The 19761-nt window shown below is 50.1% G+C and overlaps 1 protein-coding gene across 2 annotated transcripts in view; it reads right to left on the reverse strand.

Annotated features, from left to right (window-relative positions):
* Positions 1-7905: 7905 nt before the first annotated feature.
* The window catches only part of TFCP2L1 (transcription factor CP2 like 1), a 60249-nt gene continuing 48393 nt past the window's right edge, over positions 7906-19761 (reverse strand). The window contains exons 11-15 of one of the 2 annotated variants that reach the window (XM_006169579.2): positions 17395-17485; positions 16196-16299; positions 13913-14055; positions 10240-10291; positions 7906-9349 (exon numbers count right to left, since the gene is read on the reverse strand). In XM_006169579.2, coding sequence (XP_006169641.1) covers positions 9303-9349; positions 10240-10291; positions 13913-14055; positions 16196-16299; positions 17395-17485 — 437 coding nt within the window. In that variant the 3' untranslated portion in view covers positions 7906-9302. Of the gene's footprint in view, positions 9350-10239; positions 10292-13912; positions 14110-16195; positions 16300-17394; positions 17486-19761 lie in introns of both variants that reach the window. The other variant, XM_006169578.2, reaches the window with a different exon arrangement.

The raw sequence follows: 19761 nt of genomic DNA on the forward strand, positions 1-19761 counted from the left end.
TGAAAATCATGTCGGGCGTGTGTGCATGTGTGCCCAAAATCTCAAGAGGAGAACAGAGAAGAAGGGATTACAGTGTGGCCATCCCTCCTGGAAGGTGATTTCTCACTCCCGCCTTCCCACCCCTGTGAAAGCATGTGCCCTATAGCAAAAACTAAAAAACAGAAAAGAAATACAAACGCAGGCCCCAGCTCAGACCCGCTGAGTCAGAAACCCCAGGAGTGGGGCCCAGTCATCTGCCTAACAGCCCTCCAGAGGACTCACGGCAGTTTGAGAACCACAGTTCTGTCCTCCTACCTGACAATGAGCTGACCATGAAACAAAAGCCTCATGGCCACCTCGTGGCCTGGGGAACCTTTGCTAGACATGCTCCCACCCACAGGAAGCACCAACTGCAGCCCGTGCCCTGGTGGGGTTCACCTGCCCAGATCTACCCAGTTCTTTTGTGGATTAATGGGATAAAGCTGTTGGTGCTGGCCCCTGACACTCTTGACCTCAAATTCCAGGAAGTACTGTGTGTGCACACCACCACTGGCTCCTGGTGCCCCGGCTCGTATCTGGGCTGTGTGGGCAGAGGCTGTGCAGGCAGATGGGGCAGCCAGCAGCTAAGCCAGGAAGGCAGGTGGCGCAAGGCAATCCCTGGGCTCTGGCCCTTGATGGCTGTGTCCTAGACAAGCACTTAATTCCACTCTGCGCTTTTGCACTTGGTCCTATTGCTATAAAATGAATGCTTTGTCCCTCTAAAATTCCCATGTCGAAATCCTAACCCCCAAAGTATTTAAAGGTCAGATCTTTGGGAGGCAACTAGGTCATGGAGGTGAAGCCCTCATGAATGAGACTGGTGTCCTTATAGGAGAGGCCCCAGAAAAACTCCGTGCTCCACGTCAGGCACTGTGAGAAGGCAGCATTTACGAGTGAGCCCTCGCCAGATGAATGCTGCCAGCAACTTAATCTTGGACTTCCAGAGTCCAGACTACAGGAAATACGCATCTACTGTCTGTTTATGGTATCCTATGATCACCGCCTGCCAAGCACGATTCAAGGACCCAATGTCTCCGTTAACAAGCATTGGTAAGGGTGGGGAGAAGCAAACCCTTGCACACCGCTGGTGAGAATGTAAAATGTACAGCTGCTGTGGACGACAGTATGGTGGCCCTCAGAAAGTGAAATGTAATTACCATATGGTCCAGCAGTCTCACTTCCAAGTATATACCCCGAAGAATTGGAAGCAGGGACATGCACACCCATGTTCAAAGCAGCGTTATTTGCAATAGCCAAAAGGCAGAAGCAACCCAAGCATCCATGAACGGATGAGTGGAAAACACAATGTGAAATATACATATACAATGGAATACTATGCAGCCTTGGAAAGGAAGGAGATTCGGACATAAGCTACATGGATGAACTCTGAGGACATTTAGTGAAATAAGCCAGTTCCCAACAGATAAATGCTGTGATTCCACGGTGTCCCATCATGGGAAACTCAAATCTGAGAGGGCTTGCTCATCATGTTTACTGACTCCAAACTAGTCCACCTGGATGTCCAATTGAGGGAAGCATGAGGTTTTTTTGTTTGTTTGTTTGTTTTTAAGAATTATTTATTTGGGACCAGTAGTTAGTGTAATGGCTATGTCGCTGGACTCTCATGTAGTCGACTGCAGTTCGAGTCCCGGACCTGGTGGCTTAAACTCATGCTAGGTGCGTGTGCATGCGTGCCCAAGATCCTGAGAGGAGAATGGAGGAGAGGGGATTGCAGCGTGGCCATCTCCCTGGGGAGTGATTTCTCACTTTCTGTCTCTCTCTGTCTTTCTGGAGAGTGCACACGCCCTATAGCAAAAACCTTGCCAAAAAAAAAAAAAGAGAAAAAAAATTAGAATTATTTACTTAATTCTATTTATGTATTCATTTATTTTAATTTGACCAGGGACAGAGAGAAAGTGAGAAAGCAAGCCATCAGGTTTGGAACTCAAACAGTGGTCGGACACGTGGAAACATTCGGCACCTTAACCACCACCTGATGGTCTCAAGAAGCATGAGTTTTATTCAATTTAGGGGATGTACCGATGATGGCTGATAAGCTCTGCAGCTACAGAACCGTGTAGCAATTGGTTAAATACAGGCAGATCACTAATCATGTTAGCCATTAGTGGGGCCTGGTAGACTTTCTGTCCCATTATCTGGATTACTGCCTATATAATGTGAAGGCCGTACTGAACGCAGCAAAAGTTTACTTACCTACGAATGGAATCAACCAAATATGTTCCCCATGCTTGATCGCCAGAGTCTCTGCATACAAGCTCACTCCCTTGGAATAGGCTCTAGCCATACCCACTCTTTAGGACAAAGGGGAGGGATACACTCCTGCAAGGTCAATTTTGGCCAGAGACCAGTGGCAGGGCTGGGGAGAAAATGTGGATTAAGTGCGCACCCACACACTTAGACAGAAAGCAGAACGGTGGTTACCAGGGGCTGGGGAAGGGGAATGGGGACATGGTGGGTACAGAAGTTCAGTGAAGAGGTGAAGAGGTCTGTGGATGGATGGTGGTGATGGCTGCACAGTAATGTGAACATTCTTAATGCCACCGAACTGGGCACTTAAAATGGTTAAGATGGTAAATCGTGTGTTTGCTTTGTATATCTTACAATTAAAAACAAAAATCAACACAACACAAGGTCTGAGCCACAAAGGTTTCTTACAAACAAGTTTATTCGCATTCTGACCCAAGCACAGATTCCACAGACAGCTTTCTCTTCTGCACAGTGGTACAGTAACAAGTGCAAAATATGCTTTATTTCAGGTACAAAAACAGCATGGCAGGATGACAACTCTGGTCTCAATGCCCCCCTCCCACAACCCATCACACCCGCTTGACCCATTGAGGGCCACACCACCCCCATAGATATTCCCACCACCTTAGAAAAGAATCACCCAACCCGGAGAAAGGTGGGCAGGTTACATTTTAAGAAACCACTTTAAATACATGAGCATTAGAGAATGCAGTAACCACACTGGGTGACCAGCATGGGAAGGGCTGGGGGAAGAGCTGCCCAGAACAGTCCCTTCTCTCTCATGCTCACCAGCAAGCCCCACCAAGGTTTCCCCAGCAGCGCACACCACCCCTGTGCTGAAACCTCTGACTGGTGCGTGGCTGGTCTGGACATGGGGTCTTGGCTCACCCACCCTGGCTCGGTCATTAGCGGTGCCAGGGCCCTGAGCCTAACTTGGAAGTGCTGATTTCCTCCCCAGCAAAACCAGGCTGTGAGGCCACCCCATTGAGCTGTGGGGAAAGCAAATGAAACACTGAGCAGAAGTCTGGGCTCAAACCCTGGCCCACAGGAGAGGCCCATCAGAACCAAGAGGCCACTCTCTGCATGTGGACAGAAGTGGGGGAGTCCATTAAGGGCTGGACCAAGCCAGGGTTCAGAGCCGCCACGACTGGACGTTGAGCCGCACACTGTGCAATTCTCTCTGAGAGGTTCTCCCGTCCAGAAACTCAGGTGCAAGAAATCATGACCAGGGGCCAGGGAGCTACCCGGGAAATCAGGCTGAGCCCACCATTCCAAGTGGTCCTCAGTCTTCAAGGCACTAGCTGGGGGTGAGATTAGGCTCTTCGCTCCTTCCTAGGATGGAAGGGTTCTAGTGCCCAGGTCAGGAGCTTCCCCCACCCATTCGTACCTATACAGAAGTCCCTCCCCATGCTCACATCAACCCTAGGACCCTAACCAGGGGACTCAGGCCAGAGGCCCAGCAGGTCTTCAGGATCAGGGGTGGAGCTCGAGAAGATGGGGACTTTGTAGAGAATACAGGAGCCAGACAGAGAACCAGAACCTCCCAAGAGAGGCTCACGGGCCATGCGGGGAAAAACAGGCAGGAGAAATTCAGAGACCCCTCATATAAACACTTCTGCTTCAAGGCTCAAACAAAAATCTTATTGTCTGGGACCTTCTTTAATCTAATGGGGCCAGAGGCCAATGGAGGGCCAGCTCAGAAATCAGCAAACTTTCTGTAAAGGGCTAGACAGCAAATATTTTAGGCTTTAATTTAAACATTAATACCTGTTGGAACAAAAGGAAACACAGTTCCTGGGACCAGCAATTAGCGTAATGGCTATGTCGCTGGACTCCCACGTTTGCTGGACTCCCACGTAGTCGACCGCGGTTTGCATCCCGGACCCAGTGGCTTAAAACTCACGCTGGGTGCATGCGCGTGCATGCCCACGATCCCAAGAGGAGAATGGAGGAGCAGGGATTGCGGCGTGGCCATCCCCCCTGGGGAGTGATTTCTCGCTTTCTGTCTCTCTGTCTCTCTCTGTCTGTCTGGCAAGTGCATGCACCTTATAGCAAAAAAAAAAAAAAAAGAAAACACGGTTCCTTTATTTTTTTTAAATCTGCCAGAGGGTATGAGTGCTTGCTTGCCAATGTCTTTCCTATAAGGCCCCTGAGGGTGGCAGGGAGGGGAGAGAAAGTGCCCCCCAGAGATGGGCCACCATGATCTCTTCTCCTCCACCTCTCCCTCCTTTCAGGATTTTGGGTATGCACACATATGCACCCAGCATGTTTTTCAAGCTGCTGGGTCTGGGACTCAAACCATGCAGTTACCCATTGAAGATCCAGCCATCTTAACCACCATGCCACCAGCTGGTCCTAATGCCACAATTTTTAAAATGAACTTCATATTATAATTGAGTATCATTTTTGGTGATGTATTTTGGTGAATAATTATCAGCCTGTGCCCACTCTAATCCAAGTCGGCAAGTGGTGGACCACACCCAGCTGATGCTGAGTGAGGAGCTGGGGGCTAGGACCCCTGATGCTCGGTCCGGCCCCATCTTCTGCACCTCAGGCAGTGCCAACATTTGATCTCCCATCCCCTCCCCTGCCTCTCCACCTTCTCTGAGTGCTCACCTTCTCCCTTTGCTCTACTGACAACAGCAAAAGAGGCTTTCCAATTATTCCACCAACTCGTTAATAATTTTCAGACCTCCAGTTACTCAGGCCAGCCCCTTAAGCAACACTGGACTTGGAAACTTGTGACACGCTGCTTGGCCAGCTCCAGGCTGCTCTGGGGAAGCAGGCTGCTCTCTAGGTTAATAGCTCTGCTTAAGGGGCCCAAGGCTGCCTGCGACAGAGGTCATTAGGGCAATGCTCCGCCTACGCTTAGGACCCCAAGCCGGGACTACAAACTCTCCCCTCCATACTGCCATTTCCAAAGGCACACATGCCATGCCTTCCCCAGCGAGCCCCGTTGTTGCACCATTTGCCTGCCTGTATCTGTTGTAAAGGTGCAACCTGGTACACGGGAGAAGGTTTCACACAACCCTGCAAGCAGACACTTGCTCAGCAAAAACAAAAACAAAGGCCCAGGATGGCCTAAGAGGAAATACTAAAGATTTGAGCTTCTATTGATAGGTCAAGATGGTGGCCTGAGTGTCGATGCATAGATCTTTCCCTCTGGGCTCACCTTTGAAAGAGTTGCTGCCAAGAGAAGCCACAGCCTGGAATCCATAGGGCAGTAGGGAGGGAGTAGCTGGGAGGAACTGCTCTGCTCAGCGCGCCCAGACCCTGGGCTCAGAACTCACAGGAAAGACACTGGACAGGAGTGAGAAGTGTTAAGGCTTTTTAGTACTTTAATAAAATGACAAAACCTTCAGCGTTCATTCAGCTGACTCCTATGGAAAAGACAAGCCACTGAATTAGGTGGCTGATATATTTGGTACCAAATTACCATGTGTACTCCTTTTGTGGTATATATTAAGTTTCTACTCCTTTGTAAGCTACAAGGTTTAACTATAACCATAAGAAGGTAAGAAGAAAGTCAGATGGTGGCTCGGCAGTAATGTGACATTCTGCAAGGTAGACCCAAATGGGGAGGTAACAAGTTCGAGTCCAAAGACCTCCCTGAGTATGCTGGTCATGTGTGTGCTAAGGCTGGAAGTGGACCATGGTGCGAGGACCTGTCAGGGTACCTATTTCTGTCTCTGTCTCTTTTACTCATGGAAGAAAGAAACTTTTTAAAAAAGAAAAAAAAAAAGGTAAGGAGAATACACGCCAGTGGACATGTCAGAGAACTTAGGCTCTAACAACAGTAAACTCAAGGTAATAGATCTTTACCAGACCGACATTTAGAATTAAAAGTGAAATCATTCACTCACTACATTTGTTAGAACTAAAACTTAGCCTGCCATCACCTGGCCCAGGGAGTGATATCACTGGTTAGAAAGCAGAAGAACAAAGATCTAGCCTTGGTTCTTCCACTAACGGGTTGTGTGACCTTGGCAGATTATTCCACTTTTATGTGACTCAGTTGCCTGATGATTCAATAAAGGAAATTATGGGTCTTGGCCTTCCTCTAGGCCTAGTGTGTAGAGCTGGAAGATGCACCAAGAAAGGCAGCAGAACATCAGAGTGGGGTGATCCTGTGCTGTTGAAGCAAGTAAAGATGGAGATAGGAAGAGTAGAGAGAAAGGCAGTTATAAAAATGGTATACCCACATAAACTGAGTTAAAAAAAATAAAGAGAGAGAGAAGGAAAGAAGTGAGCTTCTTTGTGACAACACTATGTCCCAGAAAAAAAAGGTCCAGTAAATTTCAAGAACCTTTAAGCAAAGGTGCCAAGACAACTCCACAGGGAAAAAGAATAGTCTTTTCAACAATCAGTGTTGGAACAAATGAGTAGCTACATGCAAAAGAATGACGTTAGGCCCCTACGTCATACCACATTCAATATTCAGCTCCAAATGGATCAATCAACAACCATTAGGAGAACTAAAACTAAAATAATTTTTAGAAGGAAACAAGTATAAATCTTCATGACTTTGAGTTAGGCAATGGTTTCTTAAGCTATGGCACCAAAAATATAAGTAACAAACAAACAAAAAATAGTTATCCGAGACAATATCAAAACTAAAAACATTTGTGCTTCACACGGCACTATTGAGAAAGTGAAGACAACTCATAAAATGGAAGAAAGATTTTTTGCAAAGGTTTTACATATATCCATAAAAGATCTACAATTAGAACAGAGAAAAAGCTCTTACATGTCATTAGTAAAGACAACCCAATCAGGATCCGAATAAACACTTCTCCAAAAAACATTAAAAATAACCAAAACTCATAACGAAAGTTGGTCAACATCACTAGCCATCAGGGGTATGCAACTCGAAAAGCACACTGAGATACTGCTTCACACCCACGAGGATACAATGATCAAAAGGCAGGTAGCAACGTTGGTGAGGCTGGAGAGAACTGGAACCCTCACACACCGCCAATGACAATGTAAAATGGCAGAGCTGCATTGGAAAACAGCCTGGCAGTCCCTCAAAATGTGAACCATGGAGTTACTATGTGACCCAGCAATTCCCCTCCTATGTATAATCCCTAAAGAAATAAAAACATACATTCACACAGAAATTTGCATGCGTATGTTTACAGCAGCATTATTCGTAAAAGCCAAAAGGTAGAAATAACCCAAATGCCCATCAAATGGCAAAGAGATAAACAAAATATCATCTATCTAGACAAGGAAATTATTTGGCAATAAAATGGAACAAGTACTGATACACACTCAACATAGATGACCCTAGAAAACATCAGGTCAAGTGAAAGAAGCCAGTCATAAAAAGCCATGTCATATGATTCCATACATATGAAAGGTCTGCACAGGCGAGTCCACATGGAAAGCAGACTCATGGTTGCCTAGGACTGGGGGAGTGGGGGACAGGCAGGACAGTGACAGCCAGGAGTACAAGATTTCTTTTAGGGATGATAAAAGTACTCTAAAATTGATTGTGATTCTGTGACTCGATTTTGATTCTGTGAATTTACTAAAAATCACAGGACTGTACGGAGCCTGTTTTCACACTGCAGGAGCGTCACAGCTGTGGTCCCAACACAAGTTACTACAAGTTTACTAAAAATCACAGGACTGTACAGAGCCTGTTTTCACACTGCAGGACCACAGCTGTGGTCCCAACACAAGTTACTACAAGAGCTCCTTTCACTCTCAAAAGTGTTCTGGTTTGTATAAATTTAAGTGACACCACACAGGAGACTGTACCTCTGGGCTTCAGTCTCCCCGTCTATAAAACAAGAGCTACCTAGTTCCAGCAATCTTTGAGCCTAGCACTATTTTCCACAAAAGCAGTATTTTAGAAGAAGCTGTAAAATCTTACCTGGTAGTCACAGGTTTGGAAGATGAATTTACATTAGCAAAGAGCTGAAGCCCTGAGCCACAGGATCCCAGGAACCAGAGACAAAATAAAGACTAATTCCTGAGTCTAGCACAGTGACAGACACTCAAATCTCCCCACAGCCTATTAAGAAAGGTGATCCAACCATTCCGACGCAGGTAAAATACCCTAGACAAAGGCAGTACAAATGAAAAATGAGAAAAACTTAAATTTGAGTCTCCCACCCGAAATACACTGTCCTCAGTGAGTAACCAACTTCTCTAAATGGGATTTTGTAAGGCCAGCCCAGAGGCCCCAGTGTTTCGAAAGTCAAGGTTATCCCATAATACAATGGAATGCTCATCTCCTCATCCTCCTTACCCACGATTACTCAGAAATAAAATCATACTGAACTAATTCAAGAAGAATAATTTTGTTCCCTTTTCTATTCGTGAGTATGAGCCTGAAAATAGTTTTTCTATTCCCACCGCACCCCCAAATCCCCTGAGGAACCTCAGCACTAGCGTGTTTAGACAGCTCTTACACACACGGTGGTGTCTACCACGCTGAGGCAGCAGCAGGTCCTCAGACATAAGGTCAAGGTGAAAGAGGCACAAGGCACAGAGTAACAGATGGATGTCACCAGGTCACTAAGAAGTGAAGCAACCCCAAGACAGTAGAAGGGGAAAACTGCCCCCACAGGCTCAGGGGGCACTGATCACAGACCCAGCTCCCGGAGCAGGAGGTGATGGTACGCGGTGAGGCAGAGCTTTCTCTGGAGGCAGAGGGCGGGCAGAAGTCCCAGCACACATGGCTCCGAGATACTCAATGAGGTCAAGAGCCTGAGTTTCAGAAACGTTGCACCCACTGCTTGCCTCTTTAGAATGCCAGGGCTGGGAAAAAGGACAAGGAGCCGCTCAGAAACTGAAGGCCGAGAGGAAGAGAGAGAAGCCACCGGCTTTCTGCAAGGGGACTTAGTCCGCGGTCTCCGCTGCTGATGGTCTGTAGCTTTCATAGATTGGGCAGGGTCCCTCCTAGCCTCAGCTTGCCAGGCGAGGCCACAGCTGAAAGTGGTGCAGTGTCAACATCCAAGGGGGTCCGTGCGCCGGGAGCTGGAGGCGAGCTGTCCTGCTTCTGCTCAGAGTCCGCACTTCAGGATGATGTGGTAGCCGTCATTGCTCTCCGCTGCAGGACAGAAACACCGTGCTACTTCTCAGAAAGAAAGGCACAACGCCGCGGTTCTAGGGGTCCCAACAGGTGTGGTCTGAGGATACAGCAGAGACCACCGAAGCCAAGCTGTGGACAGCCAAGTGTGCTGGCAGGAGCAGAGACTGCAACACATGCCTTGGCACCCGCCTGGTTCTGTTTCTCTTGACAACAGGTCTTCCTACCACAGCCCGAGGCCCAAGGACGAAAGGGTGTATGTGTAAGCAGGCTTTGGACAAACTGTCGTTCTGGGGAGGAAATGGCCCGGGCCCCTAAAGGCACTCGTTGGTTAGTCCTATGAAACAGAGGAAGTGGCCTTGCCACAGTTCGGGGTCGGTGACCTGGGCAGAGGGTACCAGCTGTGACACACCCCACACTCACTGTCTCAGACCCAAGGGAGGTCACAGCAGGGCTTCTCCACTTTTTGTAAATAAGCACCCGCTCCTGCATGGGCCTTCTCAGCAAAAGACAGGCACATTGACACCCCTCAGACGCCTTTCTCACATTCTCTGGACTCCTCTGCCTGCAGACTTGGTCACTGTACTCCCCAGTAGCCCTCCTGGGAGCCTTTAGGAAACCTCAGAGGTGTCCTCCTTCTACTCAGCATTGGCTTCATGGGGAATAAATTGCCCAGCAAGGAGCTCCCTTTCAGAAGTGACTTTGGAGCCATCTCACTAGCTCCAGCATTTCGAGGGCAGACTTCACAGGAAGTGTGTGCTTCCCTTCTCCCAAGGCTGCTCCCAGGTCTCTGTCTCTAAGGGGCCCTGCCACCCATCTGGCTCTCCCACCTGACACTGTCCCAAGGAAGCAGCCCCCCACCCCCCACTTCCATGACACAAGAAAGGCAGGGAAGAGGCAGAGGGTTTTACCTTTTAATGTGCTGAGGATAAAACAAGATTCATCTTGGAAATTCTGCACCATCTGAAAGGCAAACGAGAGCGTGTGTTCCCATATTCTGAACGTAGCTCAGACTATGAAGGGCCCAGCAACCACAGCCCAGACACTCACAGCCAGAAAAGGCACTGCCTGGGACCAGCAGGTGGCATGGTGGTTAAGACACTGGACACTCCCACACGGCAGACCACGGTTCGAGTCCTGGACCAGGTGGCTTCCTTTCTCACTCTGTTTCTCTTTCTCTCTGTCTCTCTCTGGTCAAATTAAAAATAAATAAAATTAAATAATTCTTTTTTAAAAAAGAAAAAGAAAAGGCACTGCCAGAGCCTCCATGAACTCAGAGGACGTCCAGGCTACAGCCCTCACTGGGAAACGCTGGTGCAGAAGCAATGTCTGACATGATCGCGATTTTTAAGTTATAGAAACCCTTACACAAAGCATAGAACAAACCAAAATATCATCCTATAACACGGGACTGTAGTTTTGCTGATGTATGCTTCTTTTGCTTTTGCTTAGCTCCTAGGCCTCCAATTCCTGGCATGATACATTATAGGAACGTGTACGTGTGCAAGCACAACAGATCAAAAACTAGATAGACCGCATGTGTGCCCACAAGGACATCCATGTCTCTACACACACTGTAACGACAGAACCCGGAGCAGCCCAAAGGTGACCAGCAGCAGAGGCAGCAGCCTGAGGTCTCGTCACAAGTGCTCCTCAGCAGCCGCAGCTGCCTCCAGCGGCCTCCATATACACCTAAGTTTCATATAATCTTTGGATATGATGCTGTACTTCACAGTGTACATTTAAGTACACACTAGCTGTTAGCAAAATCCCTTTCCAAATTTAATAATTGCAACTCTCACCCTATTTCCTCTTCTAGATTATTGCTACAAATCTTGCAAATCCCTCCACCTGCCGACCCCTGCCCCTCCTGCAGGGCCTAATGGTGCGTGAAGTGCGTTTATTCTATATTGCTGGCTGCTCCATCCAGGACTCTTGGCAGCCCAACCAGTTGGCACACAGAGCCTTAAGCTGAGCCCACGCAGGCTAATCAGTAACTCCCTCGTTTAATAAAGTGCCCTTGCACCCCTGAGGCTGGCTCCTTGACTGGCCAGGCTGCCTCCAGCGCTCCGGGCAATTAAGAACCAAAGGTTTCCAATTGATTCAGGGTTAAGAGGCAGGGAGGCTCAGGGAATAAGAACGGGCTGCTTAGCCAACTGGCATTTGAGTTCCGTTCTCTGCTTCACTTGCTTAACTGCCTGCTCTTGAGAGCACAGGGTAAGACAGGGAAGGAACCTCCTCCAGGGACCCATGAAATTGCAAGGGTTCCCCACATTCTTGGCCTTTGTTTCAAAAAAGAAACTCATTCTGATACGCGCAGTGACAAGCTTTCCATGTGCTGGGTAGGGGCTTCTACCTTCCTGGCTATTCTAAAGTGATAGAAGAAATTAGCTACATTAGATTTAAATGTAAAGCTATGGAAGAAATTCTGAATTGGTGGCCAAAACAGCAAACTGCAAGTATACAGGTGGAACTTTGTTGTGTGTGTGTTTCAGTAATTTCATTCTTTCGTTGTGATAGTGCATGTGTACGCACATGAGAGGGAGGAAGAAAGCAAATGAGAGAGAGATACCCACGCCTGTGCACACTACCCGCACACTACCCACACACATTAATTATGACCAGGCAGAAGCACAACGAACCTAATGCAAACACCTCTAGAGAAGGGAATGGAGGAAAGGTCTTCCCTGCTTGCCTTCTATCGTACTATGTTACTTGACTTCTGTTTCTTAAGAATTTTATTTTATTCTTTTAGTTATTGCTATAGGGGGCATGTATTTGCAGGAGAGAGGCAGAGAGAGCGAGAAAGGAAAGGTGAGAAATAACTCTCGGAGAGGGCATGGGTGCACATGCACCCCGAGTGTTTTACAAGCCGCCAGGTCCGGGATTTGAACCACTCCGTTGGACATTAGGATCCAGCCCTTAACCACCATGCTACCAGCTGGCCCTGCTTGACTTCTTATATTAATTACAAACTACTTTCCAATGAAGAAGGAAGAAAAAAACATCTTAATGACCTCTCAGATTGCATGAAATGCTCATGAACGTTAAAGGACTCTGAAGCTGTAATGGCAAGTGGCAATGGATTATTGCTAATGACAACTTCTAAAATACTTAAACTCTAAAAATGTTATATTTTATACACTGCTAAATCTACAAAGCTCTCTTCACCAATTGTCCCCCCCAAATAACAAGTGTCTGGCATGGACAGGCCAGTTACAAGATCCACTGCTTATTCAGTGTCTCTTGGCACCTGGCAATGTGTATTTTCATTTTATCCCACTACAGCCTGTCTGATAGTATAATTGTCCTCATTCTGCAGATGTGGAAACCAAGACTCACAGAGGTTAAGTAACTTTCTTCAAGGCCACTCAGCTACCGAGACACAGTGTGGGGTGAGGATACCAGTTCAATCCCAGACTTCTCTACTTCCCCAGCCATCATTCCTGTACCCAGTTTCCTCTACAGTCCTCTACAGAGGATTTCACAGTTCCTGGGATGTGCTCAGCGTCTGCTTGGAGCTGAGCTGGGGACCGAGGCCCCACCTCTGCCCCTGCCAGCACAGTTCTGCTTTAGCAGGCTGGATATCCTGCTGTCTTGGAGCTTGGGCTCTGCAGCTGGACTACTGGGTCCTCACCCTAGCTCACCTTCTACCAACTGTCCCACCTGGGGTAATTAATAGTCTTTCTGTGCCTCAATTTCCCATGTGTAAGGTGGGGCAAGAACATCTACCCTCGGGAAGCTTCTCAGGATTAAATGAGCTGCTACATACACTGAGAACAGCGGTGAGGACACAGGAGCACTCACCCACTGTCGGGATGTGCTACGTACACTCAGAACAGCGGTGAGGACACAGGAGCACTCACCCACTGCCGGGATTTACTACGTACACTGAGAACAGCGGTGAGGACACAGGAGCACTCACCCACTGCTGTGATGGGCTACGTACACTCAGAACAGCGGTGAGGACACAGGAGCACTCACCCACTGCCGGGATGTGCTACATACACTCAGAACAGCGGTGAGGACACATGAGCACTCACCCACTGCTGGGATTTACTACGTACACTGAGAACAGCGGTGAGGACACAGGAGCACTCACCCCCTGCCGGGATGTGCTACTTATACTGTTTGGAAGAGGGGTCCAGGACAGAACAGGCCTCAAAGCCTCTGCTCTACAATGTGTAAGAAACTGGAGCATGTCAGCAAACCTGTGTGATGCCTATCCACTGTCAGGCAAGCGTACAACACCTGAGCCTTCAGCCAGCAGCTGCCCGTGCCCTCTACAAGCAGGCCTGGGTCACCAGAGACAGACCCAGGAGGGCTGAGGCAGCTAGTAGAGGCCATTGCTCACGCCTCCCAGGAGCCATATCCTCTCCTAGTCTACGATACCCCTCCCCAGACCCCTGTGGCCCTGCCTATAAGCACCTTGAGGGCAGGTGTGGAGTCTGCACTGCTGGCTCCTGCGTAGCTAGTCAAGGCTGGCACGGGGTGGAAGCTCAGCAGCCACTGAGACACAGATGTGGCCTCAACACACTCTCACAGCACTTGGGGCAGGCCTCGGCCGAGAGGCAGGCAGCATACCTCGTTGCTGACCACCACGTGGATGCCCGTGGGTCCCTGGCGGTAGACTCGGTGGATGTGCTGGGGGGAGATGCTGTACAGGTTGGCGATCTTCTCCACCAACTCCAAGGTGGTCAGCTCTTCCAAGAAGATGGCGTGGTACACTGGAGGAGGGGGACAAGTGCCTTCTTTTAAGTGCCTCGGCCCTTCCATGCACCCTGAGAAACCAACAGTTCATTTGTAAGGATGTATGTGCCAGAGTGAGGTGGCAGGACCAGCGGTGAGGGGCACTCCCAGGAGCCACACAGCTGAGTGCCTGTGCCAGGCCCCCGTGCAGCCCACTGACGGGTGAAAATGCCAGGCTGCGGCTCTGTGGTGCTGGGTTGCTCTCTCGGGGCACTTACGTGAAATGTAGACTCCTGGACAGCCCACCCAGCCCAGTGACACCAGCTGGAGAACTGGAGGGGAGAGGCTGAGGGAACATTGGGTCATTCTGATGTGTGGTCAGATGTGCACCCCATTTCAGGATGGAGGAGATCTTGGATCCCCCCCCAACCTTTCCACTGTTTATAGGGGTTATCAAATGGCTTCGGGCGGCAGTTAGAATTGCTACCTAACAGGAGAGGACAGAGAGGTCTGGTCCTGGCTGTTAACCGACAGCACAAACCACACTTGGCTTGAGCATTGTGACCCCAAAGGGAAAAGGGGAGCACCATGTCGTCAGCAAGTTGGAAAATAACAGTGATGCTGGAAACGCTTCCTCAGACAAAACGGAACCAGGTGGGTAGGAGCAAATGCCACAGACAACTCAGGGTGGATCACTCGATTGTAAGAGACCTCGAGTTCGTCAAAAGTAAATACCGGGCCCAGCCGAGATGGTGCGGCCTATAGCCAGTACTGAACTGCAGTGCTGGAAGCCACAAGGCCAGCCACGGGTCTGGGTCCCTGCCAGGGCTGACCGGAGATATGATGGACGTGTGTGCATGCCGCCGGAGGCAAAGGGGGATTACACTGTGATGAGACCCGTCGAGGGTGCCTTTCTCTCCCTGCTCTTTCTCAGTCTCTCATGTGTGTGTACATGCACTCTCCACTCTCTATCATGAATAAAATAAATAAGCTTAAAAAAAAAAGTAAATATAATTGGATTAAAGTCAAGATTCCCAAACTTCTCCCTCAACTAAGGAACCACTGGCTCAAATAACCCTGACTGGATGCCCTGCGTTTCAGAAACACACAGGGCTCCCTTCAACGTGGATGGCGTGCACCTTCCCAGAGAACAAGGCCACCACACCCTGCCCTTCGGGAACTAGTACTGGGTCAGAACCCCAGGCCTCCTCTCTAAGATTCCCTTTTGTAAGAGAGTGTTAACTGTACTTTTTTCTTTCTCAGCCTTTCAGAGTCAGTTCTACTTTTCCTGATTTCATCCCTAAAACAAGCCAGACTGATAGAAAAAAATGAAAGAACTAGGAGGAGTCACCCCTTAGTGCAGAGGTTGAGCCCCATATGTAGGGAGCCAGATCCCACATGGCTGATCATGGTTTGAAGCCCAGTCCCTGGCGGCTTGAGAAACTGGGTGCATGTGCATGCATGCCTGCCTAAAATCCTGGCAGGACAGAGAAAGGAAAAGGGAGGCGGGACTGCAGCATGGTCACGCTCCATTACAGGGTGCTTTGTGTCTCCATCTCTGTGGTGAGCACATGTGCCCTCTAACAAGGGGGAAAAAAAAACCCTCCAAGGAGTGCAGGCTGACACCTTTCACCGCTGGCCTCAGCTGCGCCAGCCTGAGTGCTCAGAGGAAGCAGGACAGGCTGGCAGTGCTCTCATCTCCTCCTGGGCCCCTTCTCAGCAGGAGCCTCGTGGGGTGCAGAGGCTCTCCAGCCTGGCACGGTGGCATGCGCCTGGAGTCCCTACTACTTGGGAGGCTGAGGCAGGAGGACAGAGTTCAAGATCGGCCTGGACATCCTAATGATACCCTGTCTCTAAAGAGGTTCTCAGGTGGGCAATCCAGGTTCAAATCCCGACTCACTGGAAGTAAAACCTGGGATAGTCTCACACCTCCCTGAAGCCTCTGGGGTAGCACCTGCTGCCATGTGGTGTGGGGTACACGCACCACTGAGCCGCCCCATGCACTTGGCTGCCCATTCTGTGTGCGAGGAGATCCAGGAGGCTCAGACTGTCCTTCCTAGCCTAATAGCTGGGAGCAGGGGAGGGCCCAGGAGGGCCTGGACCTTCACTGGACTGGGACTCAGGAGTGAGCTGCAGGGTCCCTGTGTCTGGGTCCTGGCTCCACTCCCCACAACTCACCACACAGGTTGCTGTCCCCTCCCCCGTCCCGCTTCTGCTGTAGGGACACCCGGTTCTGTTCCAGCTCCTGACAGACATAAATGGTCATCTTCGGCCTCACGTTCCTGGCAGGAGGAGAGAGAGGAACAGCAGGTGTAGTGGACCAGGCAGGTGCTGCTGTTCCAGAATGTTCCAGGATGGGAAGAGCAGTGGGAAGGACTCGGGAAGGAGAAAAGATGGAGACAGGGATGCTCAATGCCTGTCACAGGTGGTGGGTGGGAAAGGACAGATCTCCCCGAGGTAGATCTTTAATGGAGCCACGTGGGCTCACCTGGAGGCAGAGCTACCTGCCAAGGGTGAGAAGAACTCTGCCCCAGGGCACGAATCTCAAGGTACAGTTGTTTCCAGAGTGCTAACAAGGGCTAGCACACCCCTGGCCTCCTGCACTGGGTGCTGCTCTCCGAACTTTCCATTGTAACTCATGTCATCTTCACACAGCTGCTGTGTCCTCATCTTACAGGTGAGGACACCGAGGCAGGTTTAGGGGCTCCCCTCCAACACTGCACAGCTCCTTGGAGGCAGATCTGGGATAGGTTAGGGGTTCCCCTCCCACATTGCACAGCTCCTTGGAGGCAGATCTGGGATATAAACCTGGTTCTCTCTCTACAACCACCCTGTCCACGAGTAGCTACTAAAATTTAAATTCACTGAAATTAAGTAAAATGTAAAACTCAATCCGCTGAGGCTAAGAGCCAGGGTAGGCCAGTGGTTCTACATGGCATAGCTGCAGGAGCTCCCCAAGGGCAGGCAGCTCTAAGGGCAGTGCGGCTTGGCCTGCCCTGAACACAGATGTAGGCTGCAATGGACCTGCTCATGCCCATGGCTTCCCTTGGTGGGGTGGCGGCTTGAGTCCAGGACCACACAAACACCCAAGAACCTGAGGAGGCAGCTCTGGAGCTGAGATCCAGAAGCCAAGAAGAGGGAGGGACCTCCAGGCAGGGGCGTGGCAGGGGCTGACTCTCCCATGCAGGGTCCACTCCCCTGCCGCAGCCCATACCCTTCACTGCCCCTCCTCCTGAACTTGTTCCCACACCGAAGAAGGGGCCCTGCCCAAACACCGCCATTCCCACCAGGTCGTCTGCTATCCCAGAGGCTGAGGGAGGTGCTTCCTGCCACATTCGGCTAGGTGACAGCCTCTGTGCCGAGAAACCAACACCCACCTGCCTTTGATGGCATTGAAGAGCCGGATCCCGTCCGCAGGGCCACAGATCTGGACCAGATCATCCCGGGACATCTTCAGCAGGTCGGCCCCTAGGCAGGGAGATGCAGCCACTGGTTACATGGGACACAGAGGAACAGCCCAGCCCAGGCACCTACAAACCCTGCACCTGGTATTCTCTAGAGAGAGAAGCATCAGAAGGCCACAGCCCACAAGATGCCAGAGACTCACCAGCCGGTGTTCTCAGAAGAGCACAGAGGGCCAACCCAGCAGGTAGTGCTACAGGTTAGCCCTGTGTCCACAAAGCCAGAGCTCACGTGCCCAACCATGGTTCAAAGCCTGGCCCTGGTGGCTTGAAAAACATTGGGTGTATGTGATGCCCCAAATCCTGACAGGATGAAGAAATGGAGGACAGAGGATTGCAGCATGACCACACCCCATTGTGGGGTGCTTTTTCCCTTCGAGCACAAGTGCCCTCTGGTAATAAAAAAATTGTAAGTGCATAAAACAGAAGCCAACAGGCCCTCACTGCCTGTGCCTGCCTGCCCCGCCTCTGCACTTTTTATCGGCACACAATCCACATGCAAGACTGTATCAGCACAGTGGCACCAGTGTGTGTGTCTGTACACGGAAGCACACTGCTCGGGGTGGCAGTAACTGAAAACCCTCTACGGGTACATGGCGCAGATTAAGGGGCAAACCTTGCCAGCTTCTCCTGGGCCCCTCGTGCCAGCCACTCCCCTGCTACTGAGGAACACCATCAAGTTCTACTCATTCTTGGGAACCAGCAGTTAGTGTAATGGCTATGTCTCTGGACTCCCACGTAGTCGACCGTGGTTCTAGTCCCGGACCGGGAGGCTTAAAACTCACACCGGGCGCGTGTGCGTGCGTGCCCAAGGTCCTGAGAGGAGAATGGAGGAGAAGGGATTGCGGCGTGGCCATCCCCCCAGGGGGGTGATTTCTTGCTTTCTGTCTCTCTGTCTGTCTGGCGAGTGCACGCTCCCTATAGCGAAAACCTCTCCAAAAAAAAAAGTTCTACTCATTCTCTGTAGTTCATGGAAATGGAACTGAACCGGCTCCTCTGGGGCCAGCTCCCCTCCCTCGAGTTATACTTCAGGGTTCACTCATGCTGACTGTCATTATAGAAGAGGACTTCAAAAGTTAATGGAAAACAGAATTAAAGCATTTGGGGCCAGATGATGGCATGGTGGTTAGGTAGGCTGGATCTCACATAGCTGCATGCATGCTTCCAGTTCTGGACCCAGCAGCTTGAGAAATACTCCAGCCATGAGTATGTCATGCCTAAAGTCCCAAGAGGATGGATGAGAAAGGACAGCAGCATGACCATGACCCATGGGGGGTAATGTCTCACCTCTCTCTCTTTCTCTTTCTCTCTCTTGCAAGTATACGTTCTCTGTGGCAAAAATTTTATTTTAAAGTGTGAGTTTGTTTTGGTGCAAAAATTATTGAAATGCATGCATTGTTTTTTTCATAATATACATTTTCACAAGCTTTTTATATTTATAGCCCTTCTACCCTGTTCATGCCGGTCCATTTCTCATCATGTGCCTACACAATTCACGCTCTCTCTCTCTGCCCCTTGGCCAGTGCCCCTTCTGCCAGGCACTGGGCTGCTTCAGTTTGGGGTTTTATGAATAGGTCTATGAAGACTTGTGTTCACATGTGTGTCTGTAGGGCCAAGTCCCAAAGGGGACTGCTTAGTCACAGAGTCCCCACGGCAGGTGCTGCCCCAAGTGTCATATCAATGTACGGTCCCGGCAGCAGGCTGCAAGGACTGGCTAACACTTGAAGGAACAAAGGAAGGTTGGGACAGAGAATGGTGGGTTAAGAAAAAAGTGGCCACAGCTGAGGGCTGCCCCTTCCTCAGAGCCCCAGGAGTACCCTCGAGCCTGGAACCCTTGGGGACTCTCCAAGGTCCCAAGACACTGTCAGCCTTCTGCTGGAAACCTGCCAAAGGCCATGATCCCCGTCTCTCCCACCAGTCAGATAGAGTGCTATGTACGATTCTGAAGGCACAACGGTGCTCTTTTCAAAGGCTGTAAAACCGACGTCCTTCCATGGTACTGGTGGCCCCTGCCAGTGCCCCTCGGTGCCTCTCTGACCTTGCCTCCTCCTGAGCCCACTCACCCACGACCACACCAGGCAAATCCCCACTTGCGGCCTTTGCACTTTCCCTCTCCACAACCAGTGGCTCACGCCTCTGGCCCCTTTCCAGCCTTTGCTCAAGGACATCATCTCAGCCAGTCCTCTGCAGACCCCTCTGTAAGACCCAGCCAGTCTCTCTCTGTCTATTCAACCCAGCCCTGAGCGCCCCATCACAGTTGCACACACTGACCTGCGGTGGGCA

Source organism: Tupaia chinensis, unplaced genomic scaffold, assembly GCF_000334495.1.
Source record: "Tupaia chinensis unplaced genomic scaffold, TupChi_1.0 Scaffold147282_1, whole genome shotgun sequence".
Classification (NCBI taxonomy): domain Eukaryota; kingdom Metazoa; phylum Chordata; class Mammalia; order Scandentia; family Tupaiidae; genus Tupaia; species Tupaia belangeri.